The 19,660-nt window shown below is 39.6% G+C and overlaps 1 protein-coding gene across 5 annotated transcripts in view; it reads right to left on the reverse strand.

Annotated features, from left to right (window-relative positions):
* Positions 1-19,660, reverse strand: part of LOC130052437 (kinesin-like protein KIF27) — a 46,987-nt gene that overhangs the window by 17,322 nt on the left and 10,005 nt on the right. For all 5 annotated transcript variants that reach the window (XM_056157470.1, XM_056157468.1, XM_056157471.1 and 2 more), the window contains exons 6-10: positions 10,280-10,363; positions 9,646-9,738; positions 2,259-2,303; positions 1,627-1,677; positions 1,347-1,397 (exon numbers count right to left, since the gene is read on the reverse strand). In XM_056157470.1, the coding sequence (XP_056013445.1) occupies positions 1,347-1,397; positions 1,627-1,677; positions 2,259-2,303; positions 9,646-9,738; positions 10,280-10,363 (324 nt within the window). The remainder of the gene's footprint in view (positions 1-1,346; positions 1,398-1,626; positions 1,678-2,258; positions 2,304-9,645; positions 9,739-10,279; positions 10,364-19,660) is intronic.

Below are 19,660 nucleotides of genomic sequence, written 5' to 3' on the forward strand. Positions count from 1 at the left end.
GCTCTTCATTGATAATTTCCGATTTTATTCCCTATACATCAACGCTGTCTACATATATCACAGTATCTTAACACAGTCCCATGGGGATCCGAGTTAGAATAGACCCTCTGTACCACTTACTTGTCGAAAGAGGCAACTAAATAAGGCGGTCCTTCGGATGAGACCGCAAAAAATACTAGGCCTAGTGTCACAGCAGGTGTGGCACGATATAGATCCCTGCTCAAAGGCCGTAAGCACCGAACATAGGCATAATTTTTGTAGTCCTTCACCGGCAATGATGACGTCTCCTTCTCAGTGACTAGGGGTGTCCTTCGCTTACATAGTTATTCCGGAATTCAATATTTGTATGTGATAATTTCAGCTTGAATTGTCTCAATGAATAAATGTCTGATAGTGTGTATACTAACATGGTCTGTGTTTGCCCAACTATTTTGCTTTCCTTATCGGAGTTATGGGGAGATCACTGTTCGTTATCTTCACCTTTTCATGCTATCCAACTATAGTCCAGTTGGACATGTCATTACTGGTGATGTTGAACTAATTGAAAATGAGGACATCAAATCACTTATTCTAAAAGGTCCGAAATACAGAGAACCTCGGTCTTTCAATTGGCGACAGAACTTCATCATTATCATGAATTCTGTCAAAGATTGTGCCAGACGATGGACTAAATATGAAAAAGAAGAACATGATACATTATCAGAATGGATTAAAACTGTAAGAGGAATATTAAAATCCCGCATTAGACAAATAAAAAACTACCACTTACCCTTCTGTGTTTAGTAAACCAGAAATGATAAAAGAACTAGATAAGTTATATGAGTTGGAGTTCCTCATTGACAATATCTTTGGGGTCTTTGGTGATCAGGTCTTCCAAAAGGCTGTTGGAAATCCCATGGGCACGATTTGTGCTCCTTTGTTAGCTGACCTGCTTTTATATTCCTATGAAGCAGAATTTATTCAAAAACTTCTACGTGAGATGAAATTTTTTTTGTTGTTGTCATTGAGTTAAATGCTGTCTGACTTGTTTAATGCCAATTATTAAGCCGTTCTTGGCACTGATTTTGACTACGAATAACTCCATTTACCTGATCAAGATATAAGGCTCACGGAGGGTGTGCCCTGTCGACAGGGGATGCTTACTCCTCCTAGGCACCTGACCCCACCTCTGGTATATCCAGGGGTCCGTGTTTGCACAACTCTCTAATTTGTATTCCTTATCGGGGTTATGAGATTGATCACTGTTCGTTATCTTTACCTTTTCTTTCATACAAAAGTACAGCTATCCATACATATTTATTTATGGATGTTCAGTAATTAATTACTTTAAAGTTAATAGCACTTACTTCTGTATTTCAATGCTTCTCAGTTTCAACTTTTCATTTTCCTCTAGCAGTCTGCAACACAGAAGACCAATGAACATAACATATTGTATTGTTATCAGGCAACAAATAATAATGAGGTTATAGTCAATGTAATAGCCAAAAAGTACATTGTGTTTTATAATATCTCCTACATTTCAAATTCTCAATCTTCACCTTTTCATTCATACAAAAGTACGGCTATCCATACATATTTCTTTATGGATGTTCCGTAATTCATTACTTTGAAGTTAATAACACTTACTTCTGTATTTCAACGTTTTTCAGTTTCAACTTTTCATTTTCCTCTAGCATTCTGCAACACAGAAGGCCTATGAACATGACATATTGTATTGGTATCAGGCAACAACAAAAAATGACCTTATGGTTAATGTAATACCTAAAAAGTACAGGGTGTTTAAAAATATCTGCCACATTTTAATTTCTCAATCTCTTTAAAAATATATGACTATATCATGTAAATATAAGCCTGCATTTCCAAATTCTACCTTACAGTTCGATCTATATCCGTATTTATAAAACCTTTTCAATACTTTTCCAGTATTCATAAATACATAGTAGTGACCTTGTGACATGTAGATTTTGGATTTGTCAAGTAAAGGTCACCCCCTGAGGTATTACTTCCTGTAGTAGAGGTTCGATGAATAGAAAAAATTTCGTGTAAATGCATGTGTTATGACTCCAATAAAAATATCTGTCTTACAAACTCCAAAAATGGATTAAGATAACCTTATTTTCTTTTCTCTAGATCCCTGATTATACATCACAATTGCTAGAACTGCATATTTACTCCAAGCACAAAACGAATTTCATGAACTTCGGTTACTTTTTATGTTACATATTTCGTTCTCTCAATGAATTCAATGGTTCACCTACCTCATATTTTCTGTCTTTAGCTCGTATATTATTTCTACCATTAATCTAAAAACGATCAAGCATAAAATATTGCATTTCACAAAATGATGTCCACTAATTAGTACTTAGTATTTAAAACAGAAGCAAACAATGAAACGTGTATACCCTTATTGGTTAATTTATCAATAGTAGTACATGTAGTATTGACAAAACTTATTGAAATATCGCAATATCCAAGTATAACATTACTCATGATATCGACACTTCATATAGGCCTTCCTATGGCCACGCCTTGTATTACTACGCATAGGCATTCGAACACGTTCCTGTCATACAACGTTTTCCCGCTATTCTTCGAAACGCGGGAAAACTACAGTATGATATACACTTCTGTAAATGCAATCCTTTTGCATACAAGACAACTAAACACAACTTTGGTGTAAGCCAGGCAAGCTTAGAATAAATGTCCAAAGGTTAGCAATAGATTAAATATATAGGAAATAAAGACCTAGCTAAAATATATGCATGATAATATACTGATAAAAACTGTAACTGGAAATGAAGCCCATGTTTGATACACACACTCACATATATAATATATAAACATAGTCATAATCCTAGCTTTTTTGAAACAGAGAGCCTGCTCTCTAAACTGTCTTTTACATAACCATCCTTGGACGAATCTAACGCCCATCTACCATGTTTCGTCCAGCACCGCTCATTTACATTGGAATTTGCGGCAGCTGTCGCCCCTCCTGAACGCAAAGAATGTAAACCAATATTAATGTTCCCCATAACAGATTTAAGCTTGGACAAAATGCACTCTCTTGCGCGTGTATAACTAAGCTTTTTGTCTTTATAAATCAGCTTTAAACCATCCTTTGATTTAAATACCGCCTTAAACAAAAAAAGATCTGAAGAAATATGTATAGTTCCTAATGATACGTAACGTTGAAGCATACTGACTGGACAAGCTGAACTAAGGCCCGAAGCAATTAGAATTTCATTCCCCTGTCTATATTTATCGGTTTTTCTTTTGTTAATAAATATTTTTACATATCCATCCATGAAGGTAATGTCTGAACAACAAAGCGAACTTAGTTCATCAAAGCGCAAAACTCCAGCAAAAGAAAGTAGAATCATGCACAAATCGCGCACTTCCGACAAATTGGTGCTGTTAACATGTAAATCACAAAGTAAAATTAAATCGTTGACTGTAACAATTTCCTTTTTGGTAACTCTAGACTTAGCATGACGCTTGGAAGACTCCACTAAAGGCCGCACGAAGGGATGTTCGTTGGGATCTTTATGGCCTAATATAGAATGTGTCCACTTTATAGCATATAAAGCGCTAGAAATCACATGAAAAGAACATCCAATATTCAACAAATGTGTGAAATATAGTGAAATATGAATTGGATTTGCTGGTATGGCTGATTTTCTTTTGCTGTTGATAAAGTTTGACCATCTGTTGAAAGACGAAAGATATTTCTTGCTGGTGTTTGCACTTTTAGATTTCAGAATATATTCACTCATTTTTGCCGCCAATACTGCGTTGTCCGATGATTCCAGATCCACACCTACCGTAATTAAAATGTCCTCCATGTTCTTCTCAACATTTAACTCTGAAAATAAGTTAAGAAATATTGACATCTAAAATTCAAGCCGAAATGCTACCATGTCAAAAAATTTATGACCTCCGAATATGCCATTTGCACCTCTACCTCTCTCGGTTATCATTGAATTAACTTTCTGAACGTCCTTGATAAAAGGCTCCCAGTCATCTCCTTTGCATAATAAAGGCCAGAAAGGGGCCGATTTCCAATAAGGAACAATCAAAGTACCCTTCCCCCTGTCTTGCTTCAATTTGTTTAATGTCTTGCAAACCAATCTAGGTGGAACCAACCAATTATTGTCTTCACCCCAGAATTGTTTAAAGGCATCTACTCCGCTGGTATTTGGGCACCATCATCTTGAGTTAAATTTAAAACATTTTGTATTGTAGTCTGTAGCGAATCTGTCACATGTGTGTGTGCCCCAATTGTCAATATGTAGAAAAACATTGTTCTTTATTCCCCAGTCATCACTATCGAAACATTTGCTAAGCATATCTTCTCTAAAATTGCTTTCTCTTGGCAACCAATGAATATATAAGTTTATTTGTAAATTCTGAATTTTTACTAAAATTTCAAATGCAATTTCATGCAAATAAGACTTTTTGCTACCGACCTCTAAAATTCTGCAAGCATTTTTGCTGTCAGTACACCATGTAACTGTTTTACCACGAATATTAGTATTCAGAGACCTGTTGATTGTCTCTAGTTCCCTCCATGTGGAAATTCTCGTAGATTCCTCTACTGTCCAGAGTCCCATTACCTCTGTAGTAGCTCTGCGACTTCACTGTAAGCTGACTTTATATTTTGCCCATTAATCAACCTGGAATTATCCTTCCAAAATTCTAATTCTGCCAAAGATTGCGAACTTAAGTCAATGCATGAATTCCAACTGACCCTTGTCATTATGTCTTGATACAAACATCTTGTTTTAAACATGACCGTGTTTCCTATAGCGGTTTCCATAGATATGATCTGGCCTACTATACTAGCTATAAATTTCACCCGAAAACGTGAACCACCCGACTGAATCCGTGTATATACCTCGTGTATACACTTGAGCATCTTATCAATTCTCTCTGAAGTTACTTTTAAAACACCATCTAACGTGTCCCAATCAAAACCCAACCACACTGAATTTTGTTGTGGAAACCAAAAACGTTTAGATTCAGCAATAATAAAACCAAACTCTGTTGAATCATGTTTGATTAAATCCCTAAGTATAGAAGCTTGATAAAACTCGCTAGAACCAGCTAAACCATCATCTAAATACACAATGACACGAAAACCCGACGACCTCCAATGCAGGACTACTTTCCTCATAAGTTTAGTAAAAATAAAACCTGCCGAAGAAATGCCGAAATGGCAAAACGTTAAACACAAATACTTACCAACGCCATCGATTTCCCATTGAAATGATGTTCTGCTATTTCGATGCGATGATATGCCGATTTTAAATAGAAACTGAATATGAAATCTCCTTTCTGAAATATTTCTCTAGCAACTTTAACGTCCTCCATTCTGAATGAAAATTCGTGAATACAACTATTGATGTGCCTACAATCCAAAACCAAACGAGGTTTACCTGCTTTGTTGAAAGCTACAGTCAATGGATTAACCACAAAAGGAATGTTACTGACCTCTGTTACGCAACCTTTGTCAATGAGACTTTGAATCTCTAAACGAACTATACTACTCAAAATTTGATAAGGATCACTAGGTTATATGTGTGTAATTTACCACTAACATAACAAAAGACATAAATTTGACTCAGAAACGTGTTTACTCGGGTTATGAATGAAAATTCATAAACGGCATCAACTTTTATCAATACGGAATGCTTGAAATCTGATAACAACACCAAAAGGCATTTCATTACAAAAAGATAACAGCAAACCAGAGAAAGAATAACACAGTTTTGGGGGATAGTCCATCATTACACTTAGTCGATGAAGTGTCAATACCGGGTATGGCCTCCCCTTGCATCAATGACGGCTTGACAACGTCTAGCCATGCTGTCAATAAGCACCCGGATGTTTCCAATGGGAAGGTTGTTCCACTCTTCCACGAGGGCGTTTCCGAGCTCTGCCAAAGTCGTGGGTAGTGCTCTACGGTGTGAAAGGACAACCTGCAGCATATTCCATACATGCTCAATCGGGTTCAAGTCCGGCGAGCGCGCTGGCCAGTCCATACGGACAATTGTCTCCTGCTGAAGGTACTGCTCCACCACCCTGGCGCGATGAGAACGGGCGTTATCATCCATCAGGATGAACTCAGGGCTAACAGCACCAGCGTAGGGTCTGACGTAAACATCGATGATCTCATCCCGGTACCGCACCCCCGTCATTGTTCCTCTCTCCAGGACATGAAGATCTGTTCTTCCATCCCTGCTGATTCCACCCCAGACCATGATTGAACCACCACCATAACGGTCATGTTCACTGATGTTGGCATCATGGAAACGTTCACGTTGTCGTCGCCACACTCGGTGCCTCCTGTCTGTAAAGTCCAAACAATACCTGGACTCATCGGTGAACAGAACTTGAACCCAATCGTTCTGTGTCCAAGAGACATGATCTTCAGCTCAGTCCAATCGCTCCCGCCGGTGTCGAACAGTCAGAGGGACTCGAACACATGCCCTTCTCGAGTTGAGACCTGCATTGTGAAGCCGATTCCGTATCATCTGAGTGGACACATTCACCCCCGAGGCGTTCAGGACGTCGTTACGTAGGCTGGTTGCTGTCCAGAAGGGATGGCGCCGTGCCTGAAGAACCACAAAATGGTCTTGGCGTTGGGTTGTCGATTTCTGACGACCACCCCCATGTCGGTGTGCTGCTGTAACAAAAGTTTACTGTCGGTTCCAGGCCCTGTTTACAACGCTCTGGCTGATGTTTAGTGCATTTACAACGTCACGTTGTGAATAGCCAGCGTCGAGCATTCCAATACATCTGCCCAGTTGTTCTGTCGTCAGGCGACGCCTTACACGTTGAAGGGGCATTGCGTTGATAAACGTAGTGTAAACACTCAAGTGAGTTTGAAATTTTAGAAAGAATCAGACACCGATCTGAGTGAAAATCGTGCAATGGTAGCAAAAGCATAAAGTGTGATGAGAAACGCATTTCCCATGGCATGAAATGCACGTGCAAGTTTGTTGAAGACGTTTTTGATTTCACTTGGACACAATATTGCCAGTTATGCAGTTATTAATTTTTTAAACATAAAAATATCTATGATCCTTATCAAATTTTGAGTAGTATATTTTGATATTGTCCTTAGCCGATTTGTTATTGCTTAAACATACGCTAGTTGGAATATATTTGAACGGAATCTTGTATCCGTTTCCTACCACATCTAAAATATACTTATCTGCCTGTATTTCAACAAAATTTGTCAAATGACCTCTCAAGCGCCCAACTGGGCTTACATTTTCGTTGACTTGGGTCACAAAACGGCGATCTTTCAATTCATTTTGTATTGTTCTGTAAAACAATTCTTTGTTAAATCATTGTATTTTGCATGAAGTAAATTCTGTGCAGTACTTTTTAAACTACGTGTACTTAACTTAGAGCCTGTCTCTTTGCTGAAGCTGGTGCAGTCCTTTGCCCAGTGACCTGTAAAACCGCATTTGAAGCATGCCCCGGACTTTTTGCCGCCCTCGTATGACCTGGACTGATTTTGCGTGCTGGGAGCTTCCTCGGGGTATGGGTTGTTGCGTCTCGACGCTCTAGCTTTTTGGGTCCGCTCCTCCTTTAACTTCTTCTCAGCTCTGATTTCAGCTTTGAAGATGCGTTTTTCATCCTCCTCGTCGGACGCCAATTCGTGCTGTGTGTATTCCTGAACGGATATCCAACCCGTTTTGGAAGAATCGGCCAATTTGATTAATTTTTGTCGTTGATGAATAAGATCAATACCTGATGATATGCTGCTAAAAGCCGTTTCTGGGTTTCCTTCGCTGATACTTGTGTTAGCTTCTATCAATTTCTCTCTGACACTGTTGTTAAATTTATACGGAGCCTCATTCCCTTTGCGCTTGAAAATGATAGTCTTGTCATTCGTTGCCTGCAGTTTGGCATGCTGTTATTCGTGTTGTTGACGTTGCTGTTTAGATATCTTTTACTCGAAAGAAGATAGTTTAGAGTCCATTATTTCGGACACTCGCCGCAATAAGTCGTCATTTTGAATAGCCATGCTGCCCGTGGAAAATGAAAAAAATTGTGCTACGTGCACTTCGTGAGACTGGCTTAGAATGCCCTTACTCATGATATCGACACTTTATATAGGCCTTCCTATGGTTACGCCTTGTATTACTACGCATAGGCATTCGAACACGTTCATATCATACGTTTTCCCGCTATTCTTCGAAACGCGGGAAAACTACATTATAACGACCATAGAATTTGCTAAATGCTGACTTTAAACGAAACTATTGAAATCCTTATAACATCAACTTATCTGTCAGTAGCCTGTTTTGGTTTCAATACCTGGTCATACGCAGAACAAGCTCTTCCGTATCGAATCAGTTGAGAGACATAAACACCATATGCAGGTGATAATGTAATATTGCTAGATAAATATGGGAAGCTGACGATGGAGAAGCTAAAGTCATTCCGTTTATAAATTGTTTATAAAGTTGAGTTGTTAGTTTGATTAATTGGATATTGTTTAACGTCCCTCTCGAGAATATTTCACTCATACGGAGACGTCACCATTGCTGGTGAAGGGATGCAAAATTTAGGCCTACTTTCGGCGCTTACGGCCTTTGGGTAGGGAGGGATTTTTATCGTGCCACACCTGCTGTGACACGGGACCTAGGGTTTTTCGGTCTCATCCGAAGGACCGCCTCATTTAGTCACCTCTTACGACCAGCAAGGGGTACTGAGGACTTATTCCCACAGACGAGTTGTTAGTTTGATGTTAACATCTATGTTCAATGAAATATCTAAAAGTGTGAAGAAGATGTGAAAGACTCTGTAATGTCTTTTAGTTCGTGTTTACTGGGATATATCGAATCAACATATGAATGAAAACGATTATTGTTAGTAGATAAAACGTCGTCGATTTATCGGGTTGAAGGTCACCACAAGAGATTTTTCTTCTCATGTAGAAGCTTTTGAAGAAATTTTGCCTCGCAATAATATAGAAACATGTCAGCTAATAAAGGAGCACAATTCGTGCACATGGAGAATTCCAACATACCATCGGAAGACCTGATCACCAAAGACTACGAAGATATTGCCAATAAGGAGCTCTAGCATGTTTTAAACATCACCTTCAGGGTTAGGGTACTTGTGCGTGGAATCAGAGCAATATGTTGAAACATCCTTTATTTGTCATCCCCAGTGCTTAATTTGAGATTTTACTAAAAGTGTATAAAACTAAATTTTGTATTTACAAAATACGAAACTAAAGTGTTATATATGCATGAAAAAGTGGACATATTGAACAGTAATCAATCGCATATAACTCCTATAAAGAATACCAATTTAAGAGTAGAGCAAAAAAGGACCCCTGAACACACCAGAGGTGGGAGCAGGTGCCTAGGAGGAAGAAACACACCTTGTCGACCGGTAACACCTGCTGTGAGCCCTATATGTTGTTCAGGTAAACGGAGTTATCCGTAGTCAAAATTACTATAAAGATAACGACCTAACACTTAGTATGAAACATGTCAGACAGCATTCGATCTAATAACAGGTTCTATTTGTAAATTAGATCGTTATAAGGACCATAAAATTTGTGAACTCCTAACTAACTATGTATGTATGTATGTATGTATGTATAATGAATGGACTTACTCAATAGTTTTTGCAGACTCTCTTCGTGACATGCTAAGTCTGACATCTGGAGGCAAAGTCAGCCATCCCTTCAAACTAATCGACGGTGGTTTGCTATTTCCAATAATAATACATTGAATTAATGTTCATTATTATCATCAGATTTATTTCTATTCTTCACAAAACCCATTGAAGTATACATTAAAGTCATATGTTTTCCTCACAGGCAATTGTATGGCTTGGGTTCAAATTTACTATTACAGATAAAAGGTGTAGAACTCAAAATATAGGGTACCCGATGTTAGGCTATGTAAAATAAATAAACCAAATGGTGTAAAATTATACTCTGTATTCTAATAATATATTCATCAATTCACATTACTACCAAAATTCATCCCGAATGTTACATGAATTTTTAATATATTTTTTTTAGATTGGCTAACTTGGGTACCCTATATTTAGAGCTCTATACCTTTATTCTTTAATAGTACATTCGAACCCAAGCGATACAATTGCCTGTGGTTTTCCTAATGGGGTAATCAGCAGGTTCAAGATCTATTCTGGGAAACATCATTTACGATATATGTAACATTCAAGGAATCAAATGAAACAAAAAACATTAATTCATTTTATGACGTCTTGTATTTTACTTTACCCATTTATAGATGCAAGTTCTTCACTTTTATCTATCAGCCATTTCTTCTTTGCATAACATTGCATCAAAAGGCATTCAAGATATCTACAATTAATTAAAACAGTTTATGACTTCCATACTTATACTTCAGCTTTTTCTTCACCATTTCAAACTGGTCGCGGTAGCTCAGTGGTAGCCGTTCGCTTCGTAACCGGGAGATCGTGGGTCCGAGCCCCGCTCGTGCCATGGCCGCGTCAAATCTAACGACGTTAACATAGGCAGTGATTGCTCTTCGCCAAACGTGAGAATCACGAGTCTTTCAGATATAACCTTAAAGGGGCATGGACACGATTTGAGCTGAATTGGTTTTTTTATTTCTCCAGTTTTAATGATTAAATTGCTTAACTCAGGTATTTCTAATGATCAGCAAAAATTGGTATGTCAGTTGTCGAGGTACATGGAAGATACACAGCTCACAGAGTTTTCATATTACAAGTTAATTCTAACACAACCAAGCAGTTTTTCACGTCTCATTTCGTTTTAAACATGATATTTTCTGATTAGCAATCTATAGGTAAACAAAAACATGACACGAGCCTTGCTTACATAACAAAGAATTGTGAGTGCTGTATGCAAGGTGAAGATAACGAACAGTGATCAATCTCATAATTCCTATAAGCAATACAAAATAGATAGTTGGGCAAACACGGACCCCTGGACACACCAGAGGTGGGATCAGGTGACTAGGAGGAGTAAGCATCCCCTGTTGACCGGTCACACCCGCCGTGAGCCCTGTATCCTGATCAGGTAAACGGAGTTATCCGCAGTCAAAATCAGTGTGCCAAGAACGGCTGAACAATCGGTATGAAACACGTCAGACAGCACTCGTAACTCAACAACTGATATTCAAATTCTACTTGCTCATTAGAAATGTCTCAGTTAAGGAATGTAAACATTAAAACTGGAAAAATAAATTTTGAAACTTCATCTCAAATCGTGCCAATGCCCCTTTAAAAACGGAGGTATCGTGTCGCGGCAGGTATTGGCACGATAAAGGACTCTCACTGCTACAACCCCGAGCGCTAAACATAAGTCTACATTTATGGTTTAGTTTAGTTTATTGAAACCTTGAGAAACATCTCATTCGTATGGTACCGTTATATAATAATCAAGTAACAATATACTACACTTATGTAGAGACATCACTAGCTGTAGTTGTTGACACTTGTGTAGAGACGTCCTAGCAGTACTTGTTTACACTTATGTAGGGACGTCATTAGCTGAAGTTCTTTACACTTATATAGAAACGTCACTACCTGCAGTTGTTTACAGTTGTGTAGGGACGTCACTACCTGTAGTTGTTTACACTTATGTAGAGACGTCACTACCTGTAGTTGTTTACACTTATGTACGGACATCACCACCTGTAGTTGTTTACACTTATGTAGAAACGTCACCAGCTGTAGTTGTTTACACTTATGTAGAGACGTCACTAGATGTAGTGGTTTACACTTATGTAGAGACGTCATTACTTGTAGTGGTTTACACTTATGTAGAGATGTCACTAGCTGTAGTTGTCTACACTTATGTAGAGACATCAATAGCTGTACTTGTTGATACTTAGGTAGAGACGTCACTACCTGTATTTGTTTACACTTATGTAGTGACGTCACTAGCTGTACTTGTTTACACTTATGTAGTGACGTCACTAGCTGTAGTTGTTTACACTTATGTAGGGACTTCACTAGATGTAGTTGTTTACACTTATGTAGGGACCTCACTAGCTGTAGTTGTTTACACTTATGTAGGGACCTCACTAGATGTTGTTTACACTTATGTAGTGACGTCACTAGCTGTAGTTGTTTACACTTATGTAGGGACGTTACTAGATGCTGTTCTTTACACTTATGCAGAAATGTCACTAGATGTAGTTGTTTACACTTATGTAGGGACCTCACTAGATGTAGTTGTTTACACTTATGTAGGGACCTCACTAGATGTAGTTGTTTACACTTATGTAGAGACGTCACTAGATGTAGTTGTTTACACTTATGTAGGGATCTCACTAGATGTAGTTGTTTACACTTATGTAGTGACGTCACTAGCTGTAGTTGTTTACACTTATGTAGGGACGTCACTAGATGTTGTTTTTTACACTTATGTAGAAATGTCACTACCTGTAGTTGTTTACACTTATGTAGGGACCTCACTAGATGTAGTTGTTTACACTTATGTAGAGACGTCACAAGATGTAGCTGTTTACACTTATGTAGGGACCTCACTAGATGTAGTTGTTTACACTTATGTAGAGACGTCACTAGATGTAGTTGTTTACACGTAGGTAGGGACCTCACTAGCTGTAGTTGTTTATACTTATGTAGAGACGTCACTAGATGTTGTTTACACAGATGTAGGGACGTCACTAGATGTAGTTGTTTACACCTATGTAGGGACCTCATTAGATGTAGTTGTTTACACTTATGTAGAGACGTCACTAGATGTAGTTGTTTACACATATGTAGGGACGTCACTACCTGTAGTTGTTTACACTTATATAGAGACGCCACTAGCTGTAGTTCTTTACACTTATGTAGGGATGTTACTAGCTGTAGGTTTTTCCTACTATTTCTCCATGATCGGGGCCACCAACGCTGAGATTTTCTCAAATCTGAGATTTCTCAGAAAATTTGAGTTTTTCTCACCCAACTGTGCCACCAAATAAATATTTTCTCAAACTCAGATATGTTTTTGAGTTTTTTCTCACATTTGAGAATTTTCTCAAATGCGCATACCACCAAACTATTTCAGCTGAGAAAAATATTTGAGATTTCTCAGAAAATCCCGAGATTGGTAAATAGCAACCTCAAATAAAATCTCAAGTGTATTTAGTCACAACAAAATGACTGTCAGATGACTTCGTCAACGCAGACGTCGTAGGAATACAATGATTATGGGGAATCTTTGACAGGTCCAATTCTTTGGAAGGGTTGAGTGAGGGTGATATTTTTGACAGATATCGTTTATTTTCCATTTTCCGTCACCAGTTTCTTCATAGTAGATTTACTTAAGAAAATCAGTTGTACAACAAGCGTGTCAAGAATAATCCTTTACCACGCACCCCCTCTTCCTTTAATAAGTCTTAGTTGCGCTGCGATTTTTTGCTACGGGGTCGTTTTATATTACGGTGGGTGACTCTCAATGTTTCTAAAGTGCAGCAGGCAAAGCAATAAAGGTGGACTTGTGTCATTTGACCGAAATATTTTTCAAATTTCCCAGCCGTGAGGAACTTGCGCACATCAAAACAGAATTTCACAAGATAGACAGTAAGGAAATTCCACTTCAAATGTAAATGTTGTCTGCTACAAGCTACTTATACTTAGTGACCATGACCCTTACATTAATGCGTATTGTAGTACTTTTGATGGCAGCACTACAAATATCGGCCAATATGACCGAAAAAACAACAACTAGACGCGAGCTGGCTATTAAGAAGTGTATTACATGAAACAGCCCGCGAAAACTCTGCACGGGTCAACAAGAACAGGATAAAAATAGAATATAAGCGTTATGTAAAACTAGTCCAATGCATCACACTGTCCCCCTCCAGGCTCCTTTAAGTCCCGTCAAAGGTCGAGCCGATCTGGTTTAACTACCTTCCGCCCCGTTCGGGTCCGCAGTGGCCCCGGGTTTGGGGGCTGCTGGTTTGTGACATCCTCTTTCTCACCTAAATTAGTGTCCTGACATGGCATGCAGTGGTAGGTCGACTTGTCTGTTAGATGGCTCCTGGTATCCTCTGCCTGTTCTCCTGGGTTTTTCTTTTTCATCAATGGCTCCCAGGGGTACAGTTTCGTCAGCTTCAAACCGAGATACCCATCCTGGAACACAATCTGACTGGTACAATTTCAGGCGGTCATGGTAAATTACAGCAGATTTCCTTCTCCCATGTATCTCGTACAAAACAGGTCCAAACTTTCTTTTAATGATAAACGGACCTTCCCAGACAGGTTGCAACTTTGGAGACTTTCCTACCTGCTTAGACAATTTGTTTACGTATACCAAATCTCCAGTTTCATACTGTTTTTCGAGAACACGCATGTCATACAAACGTTTCTGTTTCCTTTGGGCTTGTTGCAGAGATTTCCTGGCAACATCATGGGCCATCTCCAAAGCATGCCTCAGCCGGTCTAAATAAGTTGGACAGTCAAGAGTTTCTCTGAAGGTCTCTGGGTCCCTATAGCTTAAATCAGTCACTTGGTGCACTTCTCTACCCAGCATCACAGCATTTGGAGAAATTCCTGTTGATATATGTGGTGTACTGCGATATGCAGCAAGGATAAGGGGTAGTTGATCATCTCAGGTTGCTTGTACCTTATCAACATAACATCGGATCATTTGAAGCACCGTCCTATTAAAACGCTCAACCTGGCCATTCGAAGCCAGATGATAGGGGGTGCTCCTGGTCTGGGTAATCCCAAGTAACTTGCAAACAGTCTTAAACATTTCACTCTGAAAATTCCTTCCTTGGTCCGTGTGGATCTCCAATGGGGCCCCAATTCTGGCAATGAATTCCTACACGAGCTTTCCTGCTGTTGTTTCACTGCTCTGATCTGGAACTGCGAAAGCCTCAACCCATTTCGTGAACTGATCAGTAATTACCATGATGTATTTGTTCCCACGTAGACTTACAGGAAAGTGTCCCAAAAAATCAATATGGAGTCTGTCTAACGATTTCGCTCCGCAAGTATCAATCTGGCGCTTTACGGCAGTAAAAGTACCAAGGTCGTATTCCTCTTTGGAAAATATGCCCTTGAATTCGCAGAGCAAGTTAGTAAGGTCTTGCTTCTGGGAGGTAGTCATCTTCTGTGAGGATTTTGTTACGAGTTCAGCGAGATGAGCTGGGATATTCTCACTTGCGACATGAGGTACTACATGACAGATATACCCAACTTCCGGCTTTCCTTCAGTGCATGTCGATATTATTTGGACTTCACTGCCTGCCTCACAAAGTTTACCTAGATGAGTTCCTTTCACAAGACGAATTTTTTCACCCCGGACATTCAGTACTCTAATAGGTACTTTTGTTTTCATGTTTACCAAGCAAGACCCAATTAGGATTCCTTCAGGGAGCCCATCATCACAAGCATCAAGAACAGCTAGGGTTCCTGCATGCGGATTTTGTACACGACCTATAATGACCTTTTCACTTTCTGGTGGCAACCAACAATTTTCATCAACCACAACTGCACTGCAAATGGAACTTTCACCATCATAGCTCACAGTCCCCACGATAACCTCCTTCCCAATACGGAGGTTGCCTTGTCCAGCAAAAATTACGGCATTTAAAGACTTCAGGATATCCACCCCCATTAAGACCGAATCCCATATAGGAGCCACATAGACAGGCCAGCAGACTTTATGACTACCAATTTGAATGGTCGCAGTGACCCCTCCAAATGCAGTCATTTCTGCTCCACTTTCCGCATTAAGGAGACACACTTTTCTGCAACCCTCAGTTTCAATTCCTGCTTCCGCAGCAACACTTGAAGAGATCACAGTCGCGTCAGCCCCAGTGTCTATCACTCCACTTGTCTTGACAGAATTAACAGCAATCGGAACAATAATTCCTCTACCAGCTGAGTGAAGTCTTGTGCACTTTATCTTGTCATCTTTCACCGATGAGTCTTCTTTCACCAACTGCAGCTTTTGTTCCGGCAGCTTGACTTGAGAAGTTTTTGACCTGGATTCATTCTTGTAATGCCCAGTTTGCCCACACTGAAAACAACGAGAATCTAACTCTTTGAATATTTGATCACGTTTTGCCTTGTCCTTTTCTTGACTTCTCTGGAGCTGCAACTCGATCTGTTTCAGTCTATTTTCAAGTCGTTCCAGGGAGAGATAAGTAGGTCTTTGTACTCTCTGTGCCCCAAGAACCTCTTGAATTTCCTCTAAAGAAGCATCATCATCAAACTCATCTGTCCAAGCAACCCGTCTGGTCCTCTCCCTTCTTTGCTGGTCATAATCTCTACCAACGGTCGCCCGATAATTATGCTCCTGGTATGTAACAAGTTCTATCGCCTCATTCAAAGATTTTGGACTCCTGTTTAATACATCATAGGCATCCTTGAGTTACGATCTCCCTTAAGGAATGCCTCTGCGGCAAGTTGATCTTGCATTTCTAGATCTGTGCCGGGATACACTTGGGTGACAAGGCGACGTACTTCTTCCCCAAATTCATCATTCGACTCACTCTTTTGGTGAATTTCCGCCAATTTTCTGCGAACCTTAGCCGGAGGGTCCTTTCTCCCAAAACGTTTGGTAAGACTGTCACGGAGAGACTTGTAATCAGCTGTCAAGGCCCTTGGTAATGAGCACACATACCACATGGCTTTACCCTTTAAGCTTTCATACAGCCTATCTATCTTTTCAGCCTCCGTCCAAGCATAACGTTCAGATAACCTCTCAAATGGGACAAAGAAGACTTCTATGTCGTCCTGGCCTTCGTAAGTGGGTAACTTAGTCTGCGGGCCCTTATTAGGCACACCATATTCCATAGACCTAGAGTTGTTTCGATTTGGTCCATAAGGAGTGGGTCTTTGCTCTTGTCTGGCCTCAATAACACGCAAGGCATCTTCAAATGGTCGGTCAGCACCTCTGGGATGTTGAAGATTGTCCGTAGCTTGAGAAGTGTTTGGATTCTGTTGTCTCTGCCCCAAGGCCGCATGTGGCCCAGGAGTAGAAGTGTAGTCTTGAAGACCAAGAAACATATGTTGATCAGTTTGACCAAACCCTAAGCCCACATGTGGTCTCGGGATTGATGCAAACATGGGATTTCGGCAGGCATGGAGGAGTTGTTCTCTAGATTCTACAAGGAAGCATTCAAATTGGGTGCGCTGTCTGGCAACTTCCTCTGTTGTAGATTCCTTCATTTCCCGTAAAGTCCTTGTGAAAGCCTCCTGGTGTATCTGTTGCTGCCTGTCAAATGACACACTGAAGGATTCCAGGGTCTTCTGAAGCCAACTTCCATCTCCCTCTTTCTCCTGACCTGAAACAACCCCACTATCTGCTGCTTCTCCAGAGAGTACATTGTCACTAAATAAGGTTTCTTCACTTTCATGATGTTATTCCATCATTCTGTTGAAATGCTAAGTATTCCTGCTCATCTATCTCTAATGTATCACTTGGTGTGTAGCACTCACGTACGATATCTAGTTCTAGGCGCCGTGACCACTTTTTCGCCAAAAGGTAACCAGGATGTAGCCCATCAGACAACAACTCAAATTAGTACCTCTTTGCTATCAGAAACTAACACAGCTATGCTCCGTACTTCTTGTGGTACCACTAGAGGCCTACACTCCAGGAAACGCACCAGATCCTTCTCAGGCCTGTACAACAGAGCTTGTTCGCAGTGAACAAATATCAAATGATAGGTGATCGCAGTGAACACCACTATAGAATTTCTATAGCCAACTAATAAAACCTTGCAATTTATCAATAATAATTAATACGTTTTAACACAAGCTAATAAAATGTTATCAATATATTTATGTTCAGTTAATAAGTTTATAAATTTTCTGTCTTACACTAGTGTAGAAAAATTCAAACATGAATTAAATAATTTCTTTCAATACGTGAAGTCTACTTTCGTACACACCCTGTACCATGTGAATCCCCGCTCTAAATATAGATTATCGAATACAGCGTTGATTCTACAGATAAATGAAACAATTTACTTTTTTTTTTAATTATTATTTAATAGCTATGCCGACTTGTTACCTCCAGGAACTCCCAGTCAGCACCCCCATACATTACCAAACACGTGTTGATTCGCAATGAAAAAACAAATGTCCAAAATCTCAGCCAAATTCGCCTGAATGCGGAGAATCTTGATCGAATCTCGTTTCTGACACCAGTTGTAGTACTTTTGATAGCAGCACTACAAATATCGGCCAATATGACCGAAGAAACAACAACTAGACGCGAGCTGGCTATTAAGAAGTGTATTCTATGAAACAGCCCGCGGGAAGCCAATGAAGATTTATCAGAACAGGTGTGATATGATCGTGTTTTCTAGTCCGTGTAATTACCCTTGCATCGGTGTTTTGAATTCGCTGGAGTTTGTTTGTGAATTGTTTGTTGATTCCATACAATAAAGCGTTACCATAGTCCAGCCTCGATGTAACGAGAGAATTCACTAGAATTTTACAAGCATCATCAGTTATAAACGGTCGAATGCTGCCTATCCGACGTAGATGCATGTAACATGATCTTGCAACGGAACTGCATTGTTTTTCCATTGTAAGGGATTTGTCGAGATACATTCCGAGATTTTTCACACTTTCAGTATCACAAATGATGTTTCCATCGAAAGTTATGTTGAAATTATTGTTATCGTATTTGCTTCGTTTTGGGACAATTGTTTTGTCTTGATTTAGTTTTAGCAGGTTAGTACACACCCATTTACAGATATCTCAGAGACACTGTGTTAACCTATTCGAAACATCATCCCAGTTTTGACGCGGTTCGACTACAATATAGATCTGCCTGTCATCAGCATAGCAGTGATAGTCCATGTCATGAAGATCACATATTTGTCGTATCGGTTTGCTGAACAAACAATAGAGCCGAGGCCCTAACACAGAACCTTGCGGAACTCAAATCGTAATTTCCTGGGATTCAGACAGTTCGGAACCAACGGCTACACGCTGACATCTGTCACTCAGATATGATTGTATCCGAGATAAAGCAGAGCTAGTTATTCCATAACTAAATTCGAGACGTTGAAAAAGTATCTGATGATCGATCACATCGACGGCGGCTGATAGATCTAACATAACAAGAATGCAACAACAGTTATTGTCAAGTGCCTTCACCACGTCATGATGGACTTTCAACATAGCCGTTTCCGTTGAATGACAAGAACGATAAGCAGATTGTTTTCTGTCCATTAGATTGTTCGCATTCAAATGGTGTTCAATTCTTGATGACACTACTTTCTCCATATAAACTTAGATACGAATGAGAGATTCGATACCGGGCGATAGTTCTTTAAATTTTCCTTATCTAGTCCGGGTTTCTTAAGCAGTGGTTTTACTGTTGCCTGCTTAAAACTTCCTGGAACGAACGCCTCATTGAGAGATTTGTTATAATTGGTACAAACTCGTCAATACTTTGTTTTAACATGCGAGTTGGCAGAGGATCGAGATCGCAGGACTTAGACGGAGATTTCATTATCGACTTCTGAATTTCGTCACAAGATGCTGGATAAAACTGAGTTAACGGAACACCTGAGTACTTTACATCAGCCCATAGAGTATTTGAGCTTGTTTCTGTTTCACTATTTTGGACTTGTAAAGTTTCTCTGATAGTCTGGATTTTTCCGAGAAAATAGTTCCCAAATCTATT

The sequence above is a fragment of the Ostrea edulis genome, chromosome 2, assembly GCF_947568905.1.
Source record: "Ostrea edulis chromosome 2, xbOstEdul1.1, whole genome shotgun sequence".
In the NCBI taxonomy this organism is placed as follows: Eukaryota; Metazoa; Mollusca; class Bivalvia; order Ostreida; family Ostreidae; genus Ostrea; species Ostrea edulis.